The following is a 22754-nucleotide window of genomic DNA, read 5'->3' as shown; positions in this document are numbered from 1 at the left end:
AGCGAAAACAATGTGCTTTTCCTCACCTCACAGTAAAAACTGAAAACAAAAGTAAATTATAATCACAGATTTGTTCTAATTTTAACAACTGCCTTTGATCCAGTATACCTTTACTTTGTTTTAGTCTTGGGCAGGGTACATCATGAATAATTATTTTATTATTACAATTTGGCTGCTAGTCCATTGAAGCTTTGACAGCTAGTGTCCCACATATATAATGACTTTGATTGATATCATAACCCTATTAATAGTAATATCCTGAACTACTCATGTCTCTAATTCTACATCATTCATAATTGGGTGTACTGTATTAGCTGAACCCCATCATGGGAAGTCGTGGCCTAGTGGTAAGAGAGTTTGACTCCTAACCCTATGGTTGTTGGTTCGAGCACTTAAGTTGTGGTATTGCTGCAGCATAAATGGCAGCTTTGAGCAAGGCACTGAACCCCCAACTGCTCCCGGGTGCAGCAGCATAATTGGCGTTCACAGTGTGTGTGTGTTCACTACTGTGTGTGTGTTCACTACTGTGTGTGTGCACTTTGGATGGGTTAAATGCAGAGCATGAATTATGAGTATGGGTCACCATTCTTGGCTGAATGTCATGTCACTTTAATGTTTTTGAAGTAGAAAATGTTATATTATAATGTATACTATGTTTTTTTTAGTGTGTTATATTTATTGTAATGTATGATGTATTATACAGTGTTAATTCTTTTTTTTTTTCTTTCTTATTATTAATTGTTGCCTTTAAAAGCATTAGTACTTATTTTTTTATTTATCATTCATTCATTCATTAATGTGGTGTGGAATTCAGTCATCATAAAACATTTTATTGGGGTTTTACAAAAATAATACAATAGGCAAGGCAAGGCAAGGCAAGTTTATTTATACAACACATTTCGTACACAATTGTAATTCAAAGTGCTTTACATAAAAGAAAGTAAAATAATCATGAAGAAAAATAATAACACAAATAAAACAAGCAATTAAAAAACTTTTAAAATGATTAAAACATTTACTTAAATAAAATGAATTTAAAAACAGTTAGAAAATGATTTTACATTAAAAAAAAATAGTGAAAATATAGTTAAATCAGTTCGGACATTGCACAGTGCTCATTCAATAAATGCACAGCTAAACAGATGAGTTTTAAGTCTAGATTTAAATGTGACTAGTGTTTTAGCACATCTGATTTCTTCTGGATGCTAATTCTAACTGCTGGCGGCATAGTAACTAAAGGCGGGCTCCCCTTGTTTTGTGTGAACACTTGGTATTTCTAACTGACTCAATCCTAATAATCTGAGTGCTCTGTTAGGTTTTTATTCAGTGAGCACATATGCAATATATTTCAGTTCTAGGTCATTTTATTGACTTATATATGAGTAAAAGTATTTTAAAATCAATCCTAAATGTAACTGAATGTGACTTCAGTTTTTCCTTGTTTAACTGAAGAAAGTTCTGGCACATCCAACTATTAATATCACTAAGCACAATATTTATTTTTCTTCGTTCTTTTATTATTATTTTGTACTTTTAATTTCGACTTTTGCACTATATCTAGTAATGACAATCGTGGTAAACAGATACATTATGACGAATATGCAGTTTAAAAAAAAAAAAATGGCGAAAGTACTGAACTGAATCCCCGTCGTCACTTACTCATTCCTGGGGATTTCATCATTCAGTTCCGCTGTGTGGTTGCTCCTCCTCTCGGTCCATGCTGTCTCTGCGGGGCGCAACATCAGCACTCCTCAGGACCGGTACACAGATCGTCACCGTCCGCGCGGTTCCGAGGGTCGGATCCGGTCTCATTCACCTGTGTGCTTCCCCTCCGATCAGAGCGCTCTCGCTGTCGGCTTGTTTGTGGAAGAAGAGGAAAAGAAGCGCGTGGCTGGAGATGACGGGAGGTCAGAATATGGACAGCAGTATTGAAGAGGTTCTGGCTCCTTTGAGGCTGGCAGTGAAGGAGCAGGTAACACGATTATGAAAGACAATAACAAGCGTATGTAATGTGCTGCGTTATTAATTCACAGAGTTGCACATTGCATTAAACACCTAATGTTATTTGCTTTTTATTCGAGGTAGAGTCATGATTTAGGAATCAAATGAGTCCCTTTAAAGTATGCAAAATGGTTCTTTTGTAATTTTTATTATTCAAAAAAAATTTTAAGTGATGGTTTTAGGAAATATGACAAGATGGTGGCTTTATTTTGGGTTTATACTGCTGGATGTTTCAGTCTGTCAGTGCCACGTCTGTTATGAGCCGTTCTGACATACAGCACAGAAACCAATGGAGGGACTGAGGGTGGAGGAAATCGCACAGTTAATACGAAACTTGAAGAGGTTGATGGATGCATTCTTATTCTAATGTATAGCAGGCTTAGTAATTAACGTTGCGTTTTCTGTTTATTTATTTTCCTCATAGGGTGATCTTGTGCGCAATCTGAAGGCAGAAAACGCTCCTGAAGTAGATGTCAATAAGGCCGTGGCCGAACTGAAAGCTCGCAAGAGAATCCTGGAGGCCAAGGTGAGAAATCTTAGGATGTCCCTTAAGATTACGGGTAAATGCCTTTCTAGACGAGGTGTGTCTTTTATATGTTAAATACTTTCTATTATCTCAGTTTAATGAACAACCATAGAATGCAACAGAGCCCACCGTTTCCAGCAGTGTTGGAGTATTTCCGTTTGTATTCCTTCTAGGGCTTTTTAGTTTTTGTTAAAGCTTCAACCTGCTAAGAGAGAAATCACAACATTACAAACTTTGACAATCAGGCAAAATGAAAATCAATCTTTAAAGTTGTGGATCATATAGAAACAATATATATGACATTTATTGTATGAATATATTTATATAGAGTATATAAACAGAATAAACGTTTTATTTTTATTTATTTGTTTATTTTATCATTTAGTTTGGTTGGTGTATAAGAAAAAAATGGAGAAAAAACATTTTTGAAAAAAAAAAATATTCATATTTTATTCTGTCTGTTGTAGAGGATGCCAGGACTAATCTAAACAATTAAGACACTAATTTGTATTTATGTTATTTAACTAATGACAATAAGAGTTTAAATGAATGTCATTACTTATTTTGACTCATTCCTTTTCTCCAAACTTGTTTTAAGGCTAAAATGTGAAGTTTTATCATTTATAAAACTTTTTGGTTTTGTGAAAACCTGTAATTGTAAATCATGCATTTTACAGCCATTTTACGGTTTAATATGTCACCATAGATATTGCCCTACCTGGTTGGTTTTGTGCAGGACTTAAAAAGTATAAACTTTGATTGAAAAAATCCTCCAGACACACATGGTACCATTTGGAATTATTATTATTGAATACGCACTTTTTGACTGTCTCTTAGGTTGTGTTGAGAATGTTACGTAGACTACTTATCAAACATAGTGCATTTGTTTGTTGCAAATTTACAGAACAATTTACAGAGATGTTTACACATCCCTTTTAGGGAAATATTGCTTGTTAACTGACTGACAAAGTTTCCCATTTGAAATCGCATGACTGCACAAGTTTTATAGTTAATAAAATCTTAAGGAGCAAATGAATTATACTCTGATTTTCTTCAAAAAAAATTAAAAAGAGTACGATGGTGTATATACAGTGTGCATTAGTAATCTGGCCCCCTTTTTTTATTTTGTAGGAGCTATCCTTACAGCCCAAAGATGACATTGTGGACCGAACCAAGATGGAAGACACTCTAAAAAGACGTTTCTTTTACGATCAGGCATTTGCGATCTATGGCGGTGTGTGTTTTAAGTTTTTATTTTTCCTCATATAAATATTTGAATAGCTTTGCTTTACCTTTATTCAGAATTTGAATTACTAGTAAAAGTAGTTAAGATCGCTTGTTATTGTCAGCTAATAGTTTGCTTCTGTTTGTGTGTGTGAAAGGTGTGAGTGGGCTGTACGACTTTGGGCCCGTCGGCTGTGCTCTGAAGAACAACATTCTCCAGGTCTGGAGGCAGCACTTCATCCAGGAGGAGCAGATTCTGGAGATTGACTGCACCATGCTTACACCAGAACCTGTTCTCAAGTGAGCATTCATCTGGCTGTTCTCTAATAATCTCTGAAACTCTCACTCAGTGCTTTTGCTGTGTTTCAGGACATCAGGGCATGTCGATAAGTTTGCCGACTACATGGTCAAGGATGTCAAGAACGGAGAGTGTTTCCGGGCTGACCACCTCCTTAAAGGTTTGTCATTGTATCTCATAATAACAGCAGCTCCAGTAATGCTGTATCTGACTGCTTTGAGACCTCCCCGTCCTCTGACTCCACGGATGCTTTAGATGTTCAGGAGGAAAAGAAAACAATGGGATCTGTAAGAATCACAGGGGCTTTATTAGGCGTCCAACCAGCCTCCGTGATTTGTAGACCACCAACCTGATTGAAATGAATAAGTGATTTATTTGACCTGAATCTGGACTCCTTAAAGTTGCCAAATTGCCCTTTTCCCTTTCTCATTTTGAACGTTTTAATGACTGTATTTTTCTGTTTGCTTGGAATTTATTTTATGTTCATCTAACTCTTGTAACTAATGCAAGTCAGTTTTTGCCATGAAGATAGCCTTAGATGCTGACATAGCAATAAAAATAAATAATAACTAATTCAACTTTTTTGTTTTTAAACTGACTGAAAATATTCTCATCTTGCACTCGGAGGCTTTAAAAAAAAAATCAAATAAATACCCTTCCTTCAAATATCATCCAGTTCAGGGTGGTTTAAATAAAATCTATAAGCTCAAGAAGAAATTTTAATGGATTTTAATTTAATTTAATTTTAATACAGTATAAGCGGTATATAACCAATATATAGTACTCATAGTACTACTTTTTCTTATATTTTATATGTAAAATGTACTTTTTATATTTTCATTATTAAAATTCAATGAAATAAAAAATACTACTACTAATAAAAATGTTTTCAATGTCATTTGTTTATTTAGCTCATCTTCAGAAATTAATGAGTGACAAAAAATGTACTGCGGAAAAGAAAACTGAGATGGAGGGTGTCATCACTCAGGTATGGCTCACTGATGAAATGTTACATTGATAACTAGCTTTTATAAGCTGAACTTGATGTGCAAAAGGAGGAATTAATGTAAGGACCATACACACCAAGAACGATATCCATAAAACGAAATGTTTTTATATTCATTGTAATTCTATGCGGATAGTGAAGTCCACACCACAATGGTAATAACAACACAGAAAAAATTTTTTCTAGCTGATGAACGATAAAGACATTGACAGGCAAAAATATTTCACACTATTTTAATACGATTGATCATTTAAAGCAGCAGAAGACAAAACTGCAGCATTATCGTTCATTGATCTGGACACTAAAATAATTCTAGTTCTAGTTCTTGGTGGGAATGGGCCTTTACTGTTTAGTAAAATTACTGATTAGTAAAAGGAATATGCTTTTTTTTTCTTTTTCAGATGGATAACTACACTCAGCAGGAGTTGGCAGATTTGTTTGTGCAATACAATGTCAAGTCTCCCAGTACAGGAAATGACCTCACACCTCCCATCTCATTCAACCTGATGTTCCAGACCTCCATTGGGCCTGGGGGCAACATGCAAGGGTAAGTAAAGCATCTGCTAAATCACCAAATGTAAATGTAATCTGGAGACCAGCAGACTACATGCTATCATTTTAAAACGGATGCATTAGACTTGGGGCTACATTATTTCCATAGTTATTTGAGGCCAGAAACTGCTCAGGGAATCTTCCTCAACTTCAAACGTCTTTTGGAGTTCAACCAGGGAAAGCTGCCATTTGCTGCGGCCCAGATCGGAAACTCCTTCAGGAACGAAATCTCTCCTCGCTCCGGCTTGATTCGTGTCAGGTGTGGATTATGATTTGGTTATTTGGGTGTCACATATACAATGGTTTCCACGGTACTGAAGTGAACATTTCTTTCCATAGAGAGTTTACAATGGCTGAGATCGAGCACTTTGTAGATCCGAATGAGAAGGTTCATTCCAAGTTCTCCAATGTTGCTGATCTGGAGATCATGCTTTACTCGTCCAAAGCACAGACTAGTGGGCAGTCTGCCCAGATAATGAAGCTGGGTGATGCAGTGGAGCAGGTCAGTGAAGATCTCATTCATGATTTATTGATTATAATTAACACTTTGGTTCTAGTAACAAACTTTTGTTTTGTGTAGGGCATCATCAACAACTCCGTCTTGGGCTACTTCATTGGAAGGATCTACCTTTATCTGACCAAAGTGGGTGTGGCGAAAGACAAGCTTCGTTTCCGTCAGCACATGGACAATGAGATGGCCCACTATGCCTGTGACTGCTGGGACGCTGAGACCAAAACCTCTTATGTATGTTTAGTTTTTGCTTGAGGACTTTCAGACTTTACCTGCTTGATAAAATGGCTGTTTATTTGTGTGTATCTACATGCTTTTGTTAGGGGTGGATTGAGATCGTGGGGTGTGCTGATCGCTCATGTTATGATCTTTTGTGCCATGCACGGGCCACCAAAGTCCCTCTGGTTGCTGAGAAACCCTTAAAGGAACCCATATCCTTCAACTTCCTGCAGATCTTAATAACTACAATAATCAAAGCTTTTGAGTGGGATCTGAATTCCCTCATTAGAGGGTTGGTTCTGTTTGTCCTCAGTTACCTTCCTTAACTAATTCACACAAAGTTGTAAATGTTGTCCAGTTCGAGCCAAACAAAGGAGCCATTGGCAAAGCGTACAAGAAGGATGCCAAGTTCGCCATGGAATACCTGGCCATCTGTGATGAATGCTACATCACAGATCAAGAGAAACTCCTTAACGAGAATGGGTGAGTATCATCGATGATGAGAGCATTTTATATTTTTAATTCCAATGACCCCCAAATATGAAGATTCACAATATATTCAGAAACACTATCGTTTAGAAGTTTGAGGTTTGGGGTCAGGACAGTGAAAACAGCCAGTCAGCATAGGGATGTTCATTTTAACTGGTTAACCATAAGCATTAAGAATTTTAACTGATTTATACAATAAGTCAAATGGTTTAAAAGTCATTTATTTATTTGTTTTCAGTAATTTATCAAAATATTAGGAAAGGTTTGCATAAGTCGCGTAGAAGTTTTTTTTAATTTATTTTTTTATCTGAAATAGGCCTAATGCAGACACAAAATGTTAACAAACATTACAATAAACACCTTAAATATAGCTAGGCCATTTTCGCCTCACTCCACAACAAATCTTTTCACTTTATAGTATTTAGAAAAGAATTGAAAATATAAGAAGCTATAGCTATATAAACCACAAGCCAAAACAAATTAATTTAGGCTAAAACGAAACTGAAACAATGTTCTCTCATTTGACACAAAATCTAATTTTTCTGTATTCGTGATGTATTTGAATGCTAAATTATTATTTATTATAGCCTACTTCACTCGCGATACAGTATTCAGGTAAAACAAAATGTTTTGCATAACATCATGGCGGTACGAACACTTAACAGCACAGATTTTATTACATCTTTAAACTGAGCAGTATGTTTTTTCCCCACATATGTTTGACTGACTGTGTTTTATTATGATAATGAACAGGCTGCATTGTCAAAGTAGCAAAGCTTAACTTTGTGCGCAAATGTGTCACCAGCATTCACTTCTAACAGTGGAAGCAAATTCTGCTGTCTGTTTCCTTTCGCGCAGCCCAAAAATTAACCTATACACTGCGATTTTTGTTCATTTTCATAATTTATAATCCAAGTAAAAATATATTTCTCGTATAGGCCTATTTATTCGCTATATATATATAGCCTAGCTTTATTCTGTTTTTCTTCGCTCGCAGAAATGCTGCAGGTGCGTGATGTTATATGAAGACGATGTGAATCCTCATGTTCTGTTGTGTGCTGCTTTTTGCACATGTAAAATTAATCCCTAGGAAACAAACGGGTCACAGACACTTTCTAATTTAATTCAATTTTAATTTAAAATAATCTTGTCGGTTAATGGTTAATAATCGATTAACAAGCGTCGGTTTTCTATAAGGAAAAATAATCTAAATGAACATCCCTAATTCAGCATCATTGCTCCAGTCTTCAGTGTTACACGATCCCTCAGAGATCATTTTAATATATTGATATCTTTTTATAAAAGTTAAAAAAATGTGCTTAATATTTTGCAGAAGAATCTATTCGAAGCAGCAATATCATAGGGTTTTTGACCAATAGTCCGAACTAAAATAGTCTGTAGTGCTCACCGATGTTCTTCTGTTCATTCAGTGGTTTCCTCTGTCATTTCAGTGAGTTCACCATTGAGACTGAGGGCAAGACTTTCAAACTCACCAAGGACATGGTTAACATCAAGAGGTTCCAGAAGACCCTGCACGGTAAGAGGCAGAAGCTACTTCAATAATGTCAGCACAAGAATATGTCAGATTATAACTGAGTTCTCTTGCTCCACAGTCGAGGAGGTTGTTCCTAATGTGATCGAACCCTCCTTCGGCATCGGGAGAATCATGTACTCCATCTTTGAGCACACATTCCGTATCAGGGAGGGGGATGAGCAAAGGACGGTAAATGCAGTAGCTGTAATCTTCCATAATTAATAATCGCATATGTTTGTCTTGCTTTACATATGAACTTTGCTTCTGTCTCTTCAGTATTTCAGCTTCCCTGCCACTGTTGCACCATACAAATGCTCCGTCCTTCCATTGAGCCAAAATCAGGAATTTATGCCGTTTGTTCGAGAATTATGTGCGTAATAACATCTCTACTCCCATTTATAAAAGCGTATCTAAATGCTAATTCTGTAATAAACAATGTTTTGATTCACTCTACAGCTGAAGCCCTGACCAGGAATGGCGTCTCCCACAAGGTGGATGATTCTTCAGGATCCATTGGCAGACGCTATGCCAGAACAGATGAGATTGGCGTGGCATTCGGTATCACCATCGATTTTGACACGGTTAATAAGACGCCCCACACTGCCACTCTGAGAGACCGTGACTCCATGAGGCAGATCAGGGCTGAGGTAAAGCAGTCGGTCATGTTTATGTGTCTGCATTTTCATTGACTGAGGCAGCGCGTGTTGACTGTTTTACTGAGATACATATGTTTATTTACAGGTTAGCGAATTGCCCGAAATGGTTCGTGACCTGGCCAATGGTGCCATCACATGGACAGAGGTGGAAAGCAAGTACCCGATCTTTGAAGGCCAGGAGACCAGCAAAAAGGAAACGGTGGAAGAGTAGACTGTCTATACATCAATATAATCTGCTTTTTCAATGGAGGCAGTCAAAGACATTTTTACTTTTGCATTCATAGGATCAAATGTATGGCAAATATAATATACAACCGATTAATGTGCACCAGATGTTCACACAACTGGAACCACTATAATCAAGTATTCCTTTAAAACTCAAGAAAGCTTGTGTAAGGACCTAAAGATGACTGCGATTAGGTTACTGTACCTGTAAAAGGAAGGCATGAATCACATGTATGGTCAAATAAATCAAACCAGCACTTTCTGGACCTACAACGATGTGTTCAGTCAATTTGTTTGATCAAGTGTGTGTTCAGTGACACATGCACTGAGTATTTTGGATGTTACATCTGCTAGTTTTTATGTAGGACATTCAGAATATGCAAACGATGGCGGTCCAAGTCTGTTTCTATTGATACAACATGGCACAATGGATCCGCCCCCTACGGGCAGCTTCAGATGAATATAAATACATCTCTCATTCACCTTTAACTGTCCGCAACTGCCCGACAGGCAGTTTGTGCACCCAACCGACACTTTGTAGAAACGGGATGCATTATATTATTATTTAGCTGGTCTTTTCTTCACATTATTGCGATCAATTTAAGTTCAGGTGGATTTCTCAGTATTTGGGTTACGGTGGCATTGCTGTGCTCAAGGTTAGTACAACAGGTGTTTCTAAAAATCTGCTTGGCATCTCTGTGCAGCGCATGACCTGCTAACATTTATGTCAAATATCAGAGAAAAGAGTTGAACTAATAAGCCTCTAACTTACCTGCATGGTTCCTCTCACAGTAACAAACGTCACAATGAAGCAGACCAGGATGGTATTTGATGTCATACCCTCAAATTAGCTGAGAAGGTGGTTAAAAAAGATAAAAAGATTTGGCTGTAATGTAAAAATGAGATTTCAGTGTGATGCTTCAGTCAATACAATGAGAGCAGAAAATAGCCCAGCTAAAAATAGCAAGAGCTCAGATAGTGTAGATGCTTCCTGCTCACACAATTCAGATCACTGGAAACTTCTGCCCTGCCCACAAAGATCAAATTGGTTTCAGTTTTATCAATTTTTTTATTTATTTTTTTGGGATAAATTTAACTCTTTATCCAAAGAGACCGTGTGTTCACAGAATACATCTTCTCAGTTAATTTGCTCCTTGGGAAGTAAACCTATGACCTTGTTGCTCGCGTCATGTTCTACAAGTTGAGCTACAGTAACATTACAAGAATGCTTTCATCACATAGTAGTTTACCAATTAACAAGTTGTATTTTTAGCAGGATCCTAATCGCTCATTGGCTGTCTTGATTGGGAAATATTGCAATGACCGAATTTGACACCAGATTTGTTTTTACATGTGCAAATACTCTTAGGTTGTCCTGCACACAATGGGGGTCAAAGCAGCTCTTCCGAGGTACGAGCTCTACTTTTATAATGTGGTGCTGTGTATGGCAATGCTCTGGGCTGCCAGATGGATATTTGATGTATCCAGCTGTAAGTATAAATGACCACATGCACACTGTGCTGATGTGACCCTAAAATGAAGTCACTCTACAAATAAAGATTGTGGAGTGGTTTCTGTGTGGCTTTTGCCATTTTACTGTAACATGCACTTGGGATCTTTTTCTCACTCATAAACACAGACATGGCCATTAGAGCACAAGAATAGTACTACTGTATATTGCATGAGGAAAAAGACAGCGAAGTGATCCGCTAACCTCAGAAAGCTATGCAAAGTACGCAGCAGGGATCGTATGTCAGTATTTATATACCAAAGAATGAGAGACTAAAACAGAGTGGCAGAGAAGAGAAAGAGGTATTATTATTATTATGGGTTTGTGACAAATGCTGCCAAATTTGCATTGAATATACAGGTTTTTTTTTGTATATATATTTTTCCCCTCATATATTATGCATATCTATTAATTAACATATTTACTTGAAAGATCCTCTGAGAGTTTAAGTTTAAATAATTCAACAACACGTTGGAATGTTCACAGGTCTCTGTTTTCGAATATTAGTTACATGACATGCAGGTAAAAAAATCAAATATTGAATCTTTTTTTAATGTATTTTTAGTAAATGCTTTATTTTGGTTTTACATTTTTATGATTTAATTATTTGTTTTCAATAAACTCATTTCCTCATGAACCACAGTTTGGGAAACCCTGCTTTAAATTCATATTTGATCATATTTAGAAATGAATAGGGCATTAATTGTCTCATGATTATCTATATCCAGCAAATTCCAACAGAAAAACCTTCAAGACCAGCGTTCAGACAGGGTGGTATTACTCTGGTAGAAAAATGGTGAGATTTTGTTATTATTTCACATTATGGGTCTTTATAATATTGTAGTAATTGATTCTGATTTATCCATGTCACACTGTAGGACACAGCTGATGTTGAGTGGATGATGTGGTTCTCTACGTTTCGAGAACATATCATCTTTGCACTCTCAGGTCATGTGATCTTTGCCAAGATCTGCACCTTGCTGGCTCCACAGGTGCCTCTTGAAAGTCCAAACAAATCTATGTTATATGAATAGACGTGACTCCAAAAAGTCGTCCTGAGATGTTCATTCTCTCATCTTCTCTCATCCCACAGCTCAGATCTCTGGTGTTCATGGTGTATGGTCTGCTGGCGGTTTTCACCAGTATGGGCTGGGCCTACGTCACGCTCATCCTCTCTCACTGTGTGCTGCTCTACAGCATCTCTCTGGTCAAGCTCAGGTGGCTCTGCTTTGTCGCTGGACTCACTACACTGGCTACTTTCAAAATGGAGCCCTTCATTTCCTGGCAGGTACATCACTGATTTTCCGGAAAAAAAACAATGATATATATATATATATTTATATTTATATTTTTATTTTATATATAATATTATATATATATATATATATATATATATATATATATATATATATATATATATATATATATATATATATATATATATATATATATATATATAATTTAAAATAAAATAAATGATGGAGACGATCATGATAATTTTGAAAATACAACACTGAAATAAAATGAAAACAAGCATTATTTTTATGAATTATAATAATAATAATGTATTTTATTTATTCATTCTATATCAAAAATTATGTTAATAAGATGCCTTATTTATCAAATATATAATCACCATTTGAACCTAAAATAGTCAAAATAATTTAAAGATAATAATATTAATAATTATTATTATTATTAAAATGACAATAAATGAAATTCTGACAATAACATAATACATATTATTAATAAAAGTGAAATAAATTATAAAATACAATTATTATTATTATTATTAAAAATGAAATGACATTAATAAGTATTGATAAAGTAATTCATAAATGATGATGATGATTATTAGAAATGAAATGATCATAATAATAATTGTTCAAATAAAATAAATTTTATCATAATTTTACTTCTACGTCTATGATTATGTTCATTTGAGATGGCTTGTTTTTCAGGCAGGGTTTGTGACTGGCAGTTTTGAGCTGCGTCCTCTTCTGTTCTACAGCGGCTGTGGGTTCACTATCATGCGCTGTTTGAGTTTTGCTCTTGAGAACTGTGAGAGGAAAGACGGAAACTACAGCATCCTGGAGCTACTCAAGTACAACTTCTACCTTCCTTTCTTTTACTTTGGACCCATCATGACCTTCGACAAGTTTTACACTCAGGTCTGTAACTAAATGAACCAAATTAAAAAAAAATCATGGTTTGGTTATGTTCCAAAGAATTAATTAGACTGTGATTTTATTGCATTGGCCTTTGACCCCTTCAACCCCAGCAGGCCAACAATCCATCCCTCACAAGAAAGGATGGAGAGATGTGGAACATTTCCATTCAGGCCCTGCTAAACCTGGGGGTTATTATAATAGTGGCAGTCATCCTTCACTTCATGTACATTCTGACCATACCTAGTGACATGAAGCTCCTTAAACACATCTCTGACTGGGCCCTCGGTGAGTGAGTATGTGTGTGTGCTTGTTTTCACATGCTTTATAGTTCATCAGTGTCCAAAAGACCACAACAGTCTTTCTTTTCTTTTACTACGCAGTTGGATTGGCTTATTTAAATCTGGTGTATGACTGGGTGAAAGCAGCGGTGATGTTTGGAGTGATAAACACAGTATCAAGACTGGATCATCTGGACCCTCCCAAACCACCGAAATGCATTACAATGCTTTATGTGTTCTCTGAGACGTGAGTGAGCTAATTTGTCATTAATTAAATAGCATTAATAAATCTATTAATGCTTCTTTTTTTTTTTACAGACACTTTGATCGAGGAATAAATGACTTTCTCTGCAAGTATGACTAACTTTTTTTTATTTTTTATTACACAATGCTGTTTCAAGTATTCCAGTATTTTACTAAAGAATGCTGTCATCTTTACAGTTATGTTTATAACTATCTCGGTGGGAAGCATGACAATGTTTTGGATGAGCTGATAGCCTCTCTGTGCACATTTGGCATCACAGCCCTCTGGCTGGGACCAAGCTGGGTGGTTTTCATCTGGGCTTTCTTAAACTGCTTTGGCCTTAATTTTGAATTGTGGACCACCAAGTTCTTTACCATGGAACCTTTTATTTCTATCGAGGTAAGATGACCAGTATTAATTTGCTTGATTTTCTAGTCATGTACTGTAACATGGGTGCTCCAGTGCTCTCTCTAGTGGTTGGATGTTAAATTACTTCTGCTAAAAATGTACTCTAGAGCTCTTTCTATTGGTTAAATGTTAAATTACTGGTAATATAAGCAATGATCTAATCTAGAAATCTTTTCTATCCACCCACAGATGGCGATATCAGAATCTATGTCACGCAGGATCAGGGCTGTGTTCAATGCCTTCAACTTCTGGACAATTGTCCTTTACAATGTCCTGGCCCTGAACAGTCTTGAATTTGCCAATTTGGTTGCCAAAAGATTGTTTCTGAAAGGTGAAGTACTAGTGGTATTTGAAGAATTCACATGCATTTCAAATATAACTTATAGTAATGTTGTAAGAAGTTCATTTTTTATATTGTATTTTTACTTTATATTTTATTTTACAATTTATATTTACTTTTTATTTTATGGATTTTTTTTTTTTCATTTGTATCTTTTGCCATTTTCAATAAAACCCTTTTGGAGCAAGTAAAAAAATAAATAAATGTTTTTTGCTTTTGTTTTTTATTGATTGGTCTGTTTCCAGTTATTTCAAATGTACATTATCTTTAAATCAAACTGTATATTATTTGTTAGGCTTCCCTTTCACCACCATCACGGTGATGTTCGTTACCTACTGCTTGATTCAGCTGATTAAAGAAAGGGAAAGAAGACAGGCTTTGATTGATGATCCAGACCCAATCGCCCCTCCACCCCCTCCCACAGATCCCAGCTCCGCCCGGACAGACCCCCAGCCTGTGGACCCAAACAAGCAGAAGGCAGAGTAGAGGTTACATTTAGATGAATCCTTAAAAGTTTACTTCTGGTGAATTCTGCAGAAAATGATAATCTTAAAATATGGAGAAAATTGTTTTAATGACAGCACTGTAAGAAAAGATTTGAAAAAGAGCTATTTGAGTTTTTACAGATTATTTTCAACATTACAGACTTTACTCTCATTTGCTGCTTTTTAAATTAGTGACAGTTTTACAAGTTTATGGAGTTTCATTATGTGATTTGTAGGATGGATTTTATTACTACAAATTTTATTACATAGTTTTAACTAAAAAGAAATACAAATATTCAGTGTTCATCACAAGTGATTACTAATATAATGCATAATATATATTACTAACATGTACTTAAAAACTTAAACTAACAATCAAAAAGACTGTTTTACAAATTTGTGATATGCATTAAAGTCATCTTCATTAGTGACTATGTGTCTTTTTATTAGTTTTTATGTTTTAAATTTCTGCAAATAAGGAAATGGCAAAGTTGTAACTGACAGAGATCGATCATCTGGGACACTCATCCTGCATGACAACACGGTCGCTTAAATTAAACCGTGACTCTTAACAAAAGCATAAATGTCACTGAGAACATTCAGGATCTTTGATGTCATTAAACCTTTTCACTCTAGGATATTTATATGAACTGGCATAAGCTTTCTTCTGTTTGTTCAACAATTAAGGCAACCCGTGACCGTGAATTAACTATTGATATTATCAGTGACTTAATAATAACTTTAATAAATTAATAACTTAATATTGTTTTAGGAATAAAACAGAAAAACAGATGTTGGCCCTAGATTTTGATGTCACTTTTTATATATATATAATTTGCTATGCTAAAAAATAGGTAAAAAAGGTTAACCTGAATGCACTGTAAGTTGCTTTGGATAAAAGCGTCTTCCAAATGCATAAACAAACTTAGAAAAATGCAGTTCAGCCAATATATTAAAATATAAGCTTAACTTATAATACAAGAACTAGCACACAAGAGTTTATTTAAAGGTGATATTGTTGTAGTGTTATTACATAAAGATGAACTAAGTAATATCAACTATCTACAATACACGCACTTACTACAGGGTTACGGTTAGGGTTTGTTTTAGGCTTAGTTGCTTGTAAGTATGCATAATTTACTGCTCTTTTGTTTTGTATAACTTCGGGCCATTTTCAGAATGTATGGAATTAAGTATTTTAAGCTATTACTAGATGAGAATCTCTGTAATGAAATGCCTCTTTAATAATATAGTCTATAAAAATAATAAATCAAGAGGGTGATTCATAGTCCTATAATGGTACCATGTAGTGGCCTGTGATCTCACCCAGAAGGCCAGCGTTTCCTCCGACTGCTGTCTTGCACGAGGAAGTGTGTCAGCTGTTGCACAGGGCACGGGGTTGTGTTTCACATGTACAAGTATGGATTCCACATCTTTGTGAAGGATCTATAAATAGCCCCCAGTTGGAGTTTGGTTGAAGTATTGGGACAGCTGATGAAGCCTGAAGTCCCGACAGCCATGCAGAACTGATTCGGCCCCTTCCTCTTCTTTTCAGACAGTAACAGGAGTGTGGCACAGAGACCACTGGACTAGCCATTGACTTCACTTTGATCGACAGGGATACAACACGATCAGTATGGCTCTACCCATCGATCCCATGGAGGAGCCACGCATGTACCAGCAAACCCTGCTGCAGGATGGTCTATACGATCTTCTAGAGAGCGATATGATGGTTGACTGTGTGTTGAAGATCAAAGACAAGGAGTTTCCCTGTCACCGGCTGGTCCTGGCCGCTTGCAGCTCGTACTTCAGAGCTTTCTTTAAGTCAGGTGTGGAGGAGAGTAAAAAGAAGGAGATTGTGTTGGAGGATGTGGAGCCTGGCGTCATGGGGATGATCTTGAAGTACCTCTACACCTCGAACATCAATGTAACAGAACAAAACGTACAAGACATCTTCGCTCTGGCCAACATGCTTCAGATCCCCTCGATTTTCACTGTGTGTGTGTCCTTCCTGCAAAAGAGACTGAGTTTGAGCAACTGTTTGGCAATTTTTCGACTAGGCCTGATGCTGGATTGTCCCCGTCTGGCCATATCGGCGAGAAACTTCGCGTGTGAACGCTTCCAGTTGATTGCCCGGGATGAAGAATTCCTGCAACTGACTCCAAGTGAATTGGCAGCCGTTATCGCATCGGACTCTTTGAATGTAGAAACGGAGCAAGACGTTTTCGAAGCTTTGCTCAAGTGGGTTGGACATGACCAAGAGAAGAGATTGGAGGAACTACCGGGTCTGCTGGATTGCGTCAGATTACGTCTGGTTCCAGAGGAATACTTCACCAAAAGCGTGGAGAAACATGAATGGTTGAGCTCAAACCCAGAGATCACCAAGAAACTGCAACTGGTCAAAGACGCCCATGCTGGGAAGCTTCCTGAAGTCAAGAAGACCAAAAGCAAAAAGAGCGCTGGTGAGGAAGGAGAGAAGGAGGGAGACGAAGAGGAGGAGGAGGAAGAGCAGGGGGAGCTGCTTCCAGGAATCTTGAATGACAATCTGCGGTTCGGGATGTTCCTGAGAGACTTGATCTTCTTGATCAATAGCACTGCATCAGTGGCGTATGACCCAACGGGAAATGATTGTTATGTGGCGTCAATCTCCAACCAAATTCCTAAAAACCACTGCAGTCTGGTCACAAAAGAAAATCAGATATTTGTGGCAGGTGGACTCTTTTTTGACGAGCAGAGCAAAGACGAACAGATCTATTTATACTTTTTGCAGGTAAAGGACTACTTTCCTTCATTTACTGCTTTCATTCATTTATTTCTCAGATTCATGAATTCTACACATTGTGCAGTTTATGTAGTGACTGCTGCTTATTAGGCTCGTAATGATGATTGACGGAACCAAATAAATCATAGACAACATTAGTAAAGATATCTTTTTTACTTTTTTTGGTCTCTACCCAGCTATATTTACCTATATATTTAGATATTAGTGAAAATAAAGATGCTATAGAAACATTAGTATTCTATGAAACTAAATCGGCTCGTCTCTTGTTGAAAACCCAAGATGATTAGCTAGGTTTTAACGGTATTTCTAGAATGTATGTAATTGGTATTAGGGGAAGGGATGTTCTTATTCTAGATAGCTTTTTTGATTGAGCAAAAAATGTGTGTTGTTCAGAATGGGTTATCCATATTTTTACAATTTGTTTTCCCATTATTCATAGAGTTTTTTATTTGTTTTTTAATGTAATGCTTCATTTTAAGTATTTTTAAAAGGTAATGTAGTTAAATGCTAATGTAGAAGAATTGCTGGAAGAATTGTCGCTGGGATGGCGCAATGACTGCTGCTTATTAGACTCGTAATGATGATTGACGGAACCGAATGATTAGGTTCCTCTCTAACCTGTTTGAACTTCATATAATATATAGACAATAACATCTCAGACTATTCTAGGAAGGTTAATTTATGGTTCTAAAATAATAAAACTTAAAAGTAACATTGTCTATAAGTTCTTAGCTGCACCAGAAAACCTCCCTCCTTGCAATTTTTCTTGAATGTTAGTAATTGGTTCCACGGGTTTAATCAGGAACCATACCCTAACGTTACAGGAATGTTTTCTAATACTAAAAGACACAAAACTCCCGTTTTGATATCACGAGGTCTGTGAATGATCAGTAAATGCTCATGTAGACTGTCCCGTATAACACAGTGGATGATATATTGTCATTACATCTGACAGTTTGACCCTGCAGCATCAGACTGGATGGGCATGCCTCCCATCCCCTCCCCCCGCTTCCTATTTGGCATGGGAGAGGCAGAAAACTTCATCTTTGTTATTGGAGGGAAAGAAATGAAGGAAGGAGAATGCATTCTGGACACAGTTATGGCTTACGACAGACAGTGAGTTTACTGATTCCACATGCATTATTTGAACACTTTTTTTAAATTATTATTAAATCTTCCCATAATTTTTGGAAGTATATATTTTACAAGAAAATACTATGTCAGTTTTTCTACTTCAAAATTTTAATTCAGTGCTTTACTTGCTATTTCTTCTGTTATTATTTGTGAAATCTAGGTGTTGACTACAGAAAAATGTTTCCACACCATTTTTTTTTCAGTGTAGGCTACTGCAAATAATCCGTTTTTTTTTTTTTTTTAAGGTATCTTAAATGGGCAGAGTCAGATCCTCTTCCCTACCCAGTATATGGCCATGGAGTAGTATCTCATAACGAAATGATCTATGTAATTGGAGGAAAGGGAGAGAACAAGTAAGCTAATTCTACACTTTGTGTTGGAATACACATCTAATATTATAGCTAGTAGTAAGGTGAACTCTGTATCTCACATTTATAAACACATTTGTCTTATTTTCTAGAGAGTGTTTGAACAAAGTGTGTGCATACGACACTAAAAAGCATCAGTGGAAGGATTTGGCTCCATTAAATTCTGCACGTTCACTCTTTGGGGTCACAATTCACAAAAACAAGATCTACGTGGTAGCTGGTGTGACTGACACTGGCCTCACCGGCAGCGCTGAAGTCTATGACATCAAAACCAACAAGTAAGTGTGTCCACATACAATACTAAACAACCTGCAGTATAATCTGAGGTTTATGGTATTGTCTAGTTGTGGGACAAACCCATCATAATTAGCTTGCAATAAATATTTAACCACAGCACTCTCTAACCTCTAGGTGGTCAGAGTTTGTCGAGTTTCCCCAGGAACGTAGTTCACTTAGCCTGGTCACTGTGGGTGGTGTCCTCTATGCTGTGGGTGGATTTGCCATGTTCCCCAAAGAGGACAGCGATGATCTCTTGCCACAGGAGATGAATGATATCTGGAGGTGAGACGGCCATTCACTACACCAATCAGCCTTTAAGTTGAACTATGCAAATGGAAGCATCCACTTATGATAGTTCACCCAAAGATGTTTATTTTCAGAAAATTGACTTACCCTCAGGCCATCCGAGATGTAGTTTGTTTATTCTTTGGAACAGATTTGGACAAATTTAGCATCACATCACTTACATCATCCTCTGCAGTGAATGGGTGCCGTCAGAATGAGAGCCCAAAAGCTGATCTTCTAGTCATAATATTAAGATTTCAGTCTGGTCTTAATTAGAAGAGAAATATGTACAGATCAAGCACCCTTAACAAGCAAAACAGTCTGAAACCGTTATACAAAAATGTCTGTGGATTTTGATGTGAGATGGTTTTTTCCACTGGAGTAAGCGTTATTATGTATTATGGACTTTTGGCCAGAAGTGACATTGTGTGGATTATTGTGATGTTTTTATCATATGTTTGAAGACCCATTCTCTACAAAGTATCATTTGGTGATCAAAATAAATAAATAAATAAATGCTATATTTCAGATGGCATGAGGGTGAGTAAATCAGTAAATAGACATATTGTGATTCTGACCACATATACATGATTACAACAATCGATATGTTCAAATAAAAAGTTTCGTGATTGTTCACAGGTATGATGAGGGTGAGAGGAAATGGATCGGCATACTGAGAGAGATTCAATATGCATCTGGTGCAACGGTTCTGGGAGTTCGTCTTAACACTCTTCGGCTCACTAAAATGCGAGACTAATGCGATCCAATGATTCAGTGTACCAAAATGAAAAAAAAGTAGGTACAAACTCTCTGTGCTGATATTAAATCAGTTATTATAGGGTGGGACAAAGTGAAACAAGCATGAAATATTAGAGGACAGAACATCTGTTCTCAAACTCATTCCATGAAGTGATCAATTTGATATTCAATATTCAAACATGCTTTATCATTTGAAACAGAGAACAAGCAGAGAAATTTGGGAAAATGGTGTGGAAATTTTGTTTTTGAACAGTTTTAACATGGACAGAGCTTCTTGTGTCATGTTATGTCGTTTTTTTAAGCTTTATTGTTAATGTGACATTTCTGTTGTGTTCTGAATGAGAAAAACTCCCAAAGTAAAATAAAAACAAACACAAAAATTGCTTGGTATGATGTTGCATTTGGTTCACTACTGAAATAAGCATTTTATTTAGTTTTATTACAGACAATAAATACTACCCCATACAATAAATGACATAAAAGACAGCCTCATTTTATTAGCACCGCTAGACTCTAGTCTTTGCATTGTTTAGTATTCTGTTGGCAGAACCAGCGTGACTACCAACAGCATGTACACAAAATTAACCAAGACATACTAGTGTATAGAATTAAAACTTAGGAACAGTTATACTCATTATTGGTTTAATACATCGAAAGCATGGGTAAGTTTGAGTATTACATGTTTGGTACTAGTTTAGGTGGAAAAAAATGATTGAATTTGGTTTCAAAATGTCTTTCCAAGATAAATGCACGGTGGGTGGTTTCTTTAAAAATTAAACCGGCAAAAAGAAAAACCCATTTCTGAAGTGCAAATCATCATTTGCTATCACTTATTATTTATTACAAAGGATAGCATACACCAGGACAAACTAAAATAGCAGAAAAATCTTTCTTAATATAAATCTTTCTTTCTTTCCAGGATACCTTAAATATTAAAAAAATACGAAGGCCACAAACATCCAAAATCTTTCTCAATAAGCAGCAAACCAGGAAAACACAGTAGTGAAGTATGCAAAATATAAAAATGATGTAACCTGTAAACAACCTGTAAGAGAATCGTGTTCTTTCAGATGCACTAAATCAAATCATTGAGATCTTCAATGGCCTTTTACCTATTACAATATCTTCAGAGATGGAGGTGTATTTCCCTCCGTGCAATTTCACTTCACATAAAATATATTAAGACTTTAGTTTAACAGAGAGAGAAAGAGAAATCAAATAAAATCAAAGATGGGCATAATGAAAACCTTCAGCGGTTTCTTTTTTAACAAAACTTGTATTATCCAAAACTTGTACCGCAATTCGAATATTCAAATAAAGTGCACAAAAAATCAAGTGAAAAGGGAATTTGATGGTAATTCAAAGTGTGATAAGACCATAACGCTAGTGCTATGTGCATCTTTCTGGGGAAAACTTTCTGGGGATGTTTTTAATATTTAAATAAATGTCGTAAAGAAAATGAGATTAAATATGTTTAAATATGTTAACACGGGTTTAAAAAAACCAAGCATCCTCAATGCTTTGAGGACACTGTTGTGTATTAATGAGCAATATGTAAAACATGTAAAGAACACCAACAACGCGGTTCAGTCCCAGGCAAAACCATAAAAAGGCTCGAACAATCGTCCTCTGGCATAACATTATTGCAGGATTTCTATCAAAAAAAAAAAAAAAAGTCATTTTTAAAGTCCTCCTGGTGATGGTCTCTGCTCAGATTATCATTAACTTTAACCACGCTACCGTAATTTCAATCTACACATTCATGATCATGGCATTTCATACTTAACGCAGGTTTGTTGTAGTGCCTCCACAATGAGCTGGTCATGATCGCCAAACTGACTTTTATTTACAGAGATATATATACTGAACAATGCAGATTATTGACAGTTATTTCACTCTAATTGTTTAAATCAGCATAATTTTTTTAAATCGATTCTAGAACATCTAAAACTACATTTTAACTTTAAAGGGATGTTCTAGCCCAAAATTAAAATGCTGTCATTATTTACTCATGCAGCAGCTTGAGCTTTCTGCTATTAAGGAAGCCCATTTCTGCCACATGATTAAAAAAAAGAAAAGAAAAGGTTATTGCACATCTTGCAGTTGCATTTATTTTTTCTGTCACTGAATACAATTTAAAAGGTAATTATGACATTTTTTAATTTGTGGCAGAAATGCTCTTCCATAATTAATAGCACCAGTAAATCGTTTTTTCTTTCTTTATTTTGACTAAGTAAATAAACAGAATCTAAAATAAACAGGTGTGTAAACAATAACAGAATCTACATTTTGGTGAACTATCCCTTTAACTGACCATCCTGCCAGGACTTTCAAAAACGTGTTAAAGAAACACATAGGCTACCATTTAAATACACTTGCCAATACCTGCATTAAGCTGGGTTTTCTTAACCCAGGAACATGACTGATATTAAATATGTAAGACTAAAGTAATTGTAAGATCCAATTTAGA

At 36.1% G+C, this 22754-nt stretch overlaps 3 protein-coding genes across 4 annotated transcripts; all 3 read left to right on the top strand.

The window, feature by feature from the left end:
- The first annotated feature begins 1685 nt into the window (after positions 1-1685).
- LOC127946463 (glycine--tRNA ligase-like) lies at positions 1686-9514 on the top strand. Its single transcript, XM_052543055.1, has 17 exons — positions 1686-1972; positions 2426-2527; positions 3659-3761; positions 3910-4051; positions 4121-4209; positions 4961-5037; positions 5457-5602; positions 5717-5866; positions 5947-6109; positions 6188-6352; positions 6442-6550; positions 6676-6820; positions 8278-8363; positions 8440-8549; positions 8637-8730; positions 8817-9007; positions 9102-9514. Exons 1-17 carry the CDS (start codon positions 1718-1720, stop codon positions 9225-9227), a joined length of 2253 nt encoding a protein of 750 aa, XP_052399015.1. The 5' UTR covers positions 1686-1717; the 3' UTR covers positions 9228-9514.
- Positions 9515-9684: 170 nt separating this feature from the next.
- LOC127946464 (protein-cysteine N-palmitoyltransferase HHAT-like protein) lies at positions 9685-14991 on the top strand. Of its 2 annotated transcripts, none has more exons than XM_052543056.1 (12): positions 9685-9897; positions 10611-10731; positions 11480-11547; positions 11630-11743; positions 11845-12039; positions 12713-12922; positions 13033-13207; positions 13303-13447; positions 13519-13554; positions 13642-13843; positions 14042-14183; positions 14488-14991. In XM_052543056.1, the coding sequence occupies exons 2-12, from the start codon at positions 10626-10628 to the stop codon at positions 14676-14678; spliced, it is 1584 nt and encodes a 527-aa protein (XP_052399016.1). In that variant the 5' UTR covers positions 9685-9897; positions 10611-10625; the 3' UTR covers positions 14679-14991. The 2 variants fall into 2 exon arrangements, with proteins under 2 accessions (XP_052399016.1, XP_052399017.1); XM_052543057.1 differs by having other exon boundaries at positions 9686-9897; positions 13036-13207.
- A 1152-nt stretch (positions 14992-16143) lies between these two features.
- LOC127946406 (kelch-like protein 40b) lies at positions 16144-20766 on the top strand. Its single transcript, XM_052542957.1, has 6 exons — positions 16144-17447; positions 18415-18575; positions 18839-18946; positions 19054-19239; positions 19373-19522; positions 20165-20766. Exons 1-6 carry the CDS (start codon positions 16314-16316, stop codon positions 20280-20282), a joined length of 1857 nt encoding a protein of 618 aa, XP_052398917.1. The 5' UTR covers positions 16144-16313; the 3' UTR covers positions 20283-20766.
- Positions 20767-22754: the final 1988 nt, after the last annotated feature.

The sequence above is a fragment of the Carassius gibelio genome, chromosome A24, assembly GCF_023724105.1.
Source record: "Carassius gibelio isolate Cgi1373 ecotype wild population from Czech Republic chromosome A24, carGib1.2-hapl.c, whole genome shotgun sequence".
In the NCBI taxonomy this organism is placed as follows: domain Eukaryota; kingdom Metazoa; phylum Chordata; class Actinopteri; order Cypriniformes; family Cyprinidae; genus Carassius; species Carassius gibelio.
The sequence above is the reverse complement of the archived record's forward strand: the minus strand, read 5'-3'. Positions and strand labels throughout refer to the sequence as shown.

Coding starts and splice junctions, on each gene's coding strand:
- LOC127946463 (XM_052543055.1), top strand. CDS start 1,718: ATGCTGTCTCTGCGGGGCGCAACATCAGCACTCCTCAGGACCGGTACA. Junction 3,762..3,909: donor GGCATTTGCGATCTATGGCG/GTGTGTGTTTTA, acceptor TGTGTGTGAAAG/GTGTGAGTGGGCTGTACGAC. Junction 4,210..4,960: donor GGCTGACCACCTCCTTAAAG/GTTTGTCATTGT, acceptor TTGTTTATTTAG/CTCATCTTCAGAAATTAATG.
- LOC127946464 (XM_052543056.1), top strand. CDS start 10,626: ATGGGGGTCAAAGCAGCTCTTCCGAGGTACGAGCTCTACTTTTATAAT. Junction 11,548..11,629: donor ATTACTCTGGTAGAAAAATG/GTGAGATTTTGT, acceptor GTCACACTGTAG/GACACAGCTGATGTTGAGTG. Junction 13,844..14,041: donor AACCTTTTATTTCTATCGAG/GTAAGATGACCA, acceptor ATCCACCCACAG/ATGGCGATATCAGAATCTAT.
- LOC127946406 (XM_052542957.1), top strand. CDS start 16,314: ATGGCTCTACCCATCGATCCCATGGAGGAGCCACGCATGTACCAGCAA. Junction 17,448..18,414: donor TCTATTTATACTTTTTGCAG/GTAAAGGACTAC, acceptor TACATCTGACAG/TTTGACCCTGCAGCATCAGA. Junction 19,240..19,372: donor TATGACATCAAAACCAACAA/GTAAGTGTGTCC, acceptor TCTAACCTCTAG/GTGGTCAGAGTTTGTCGAGT.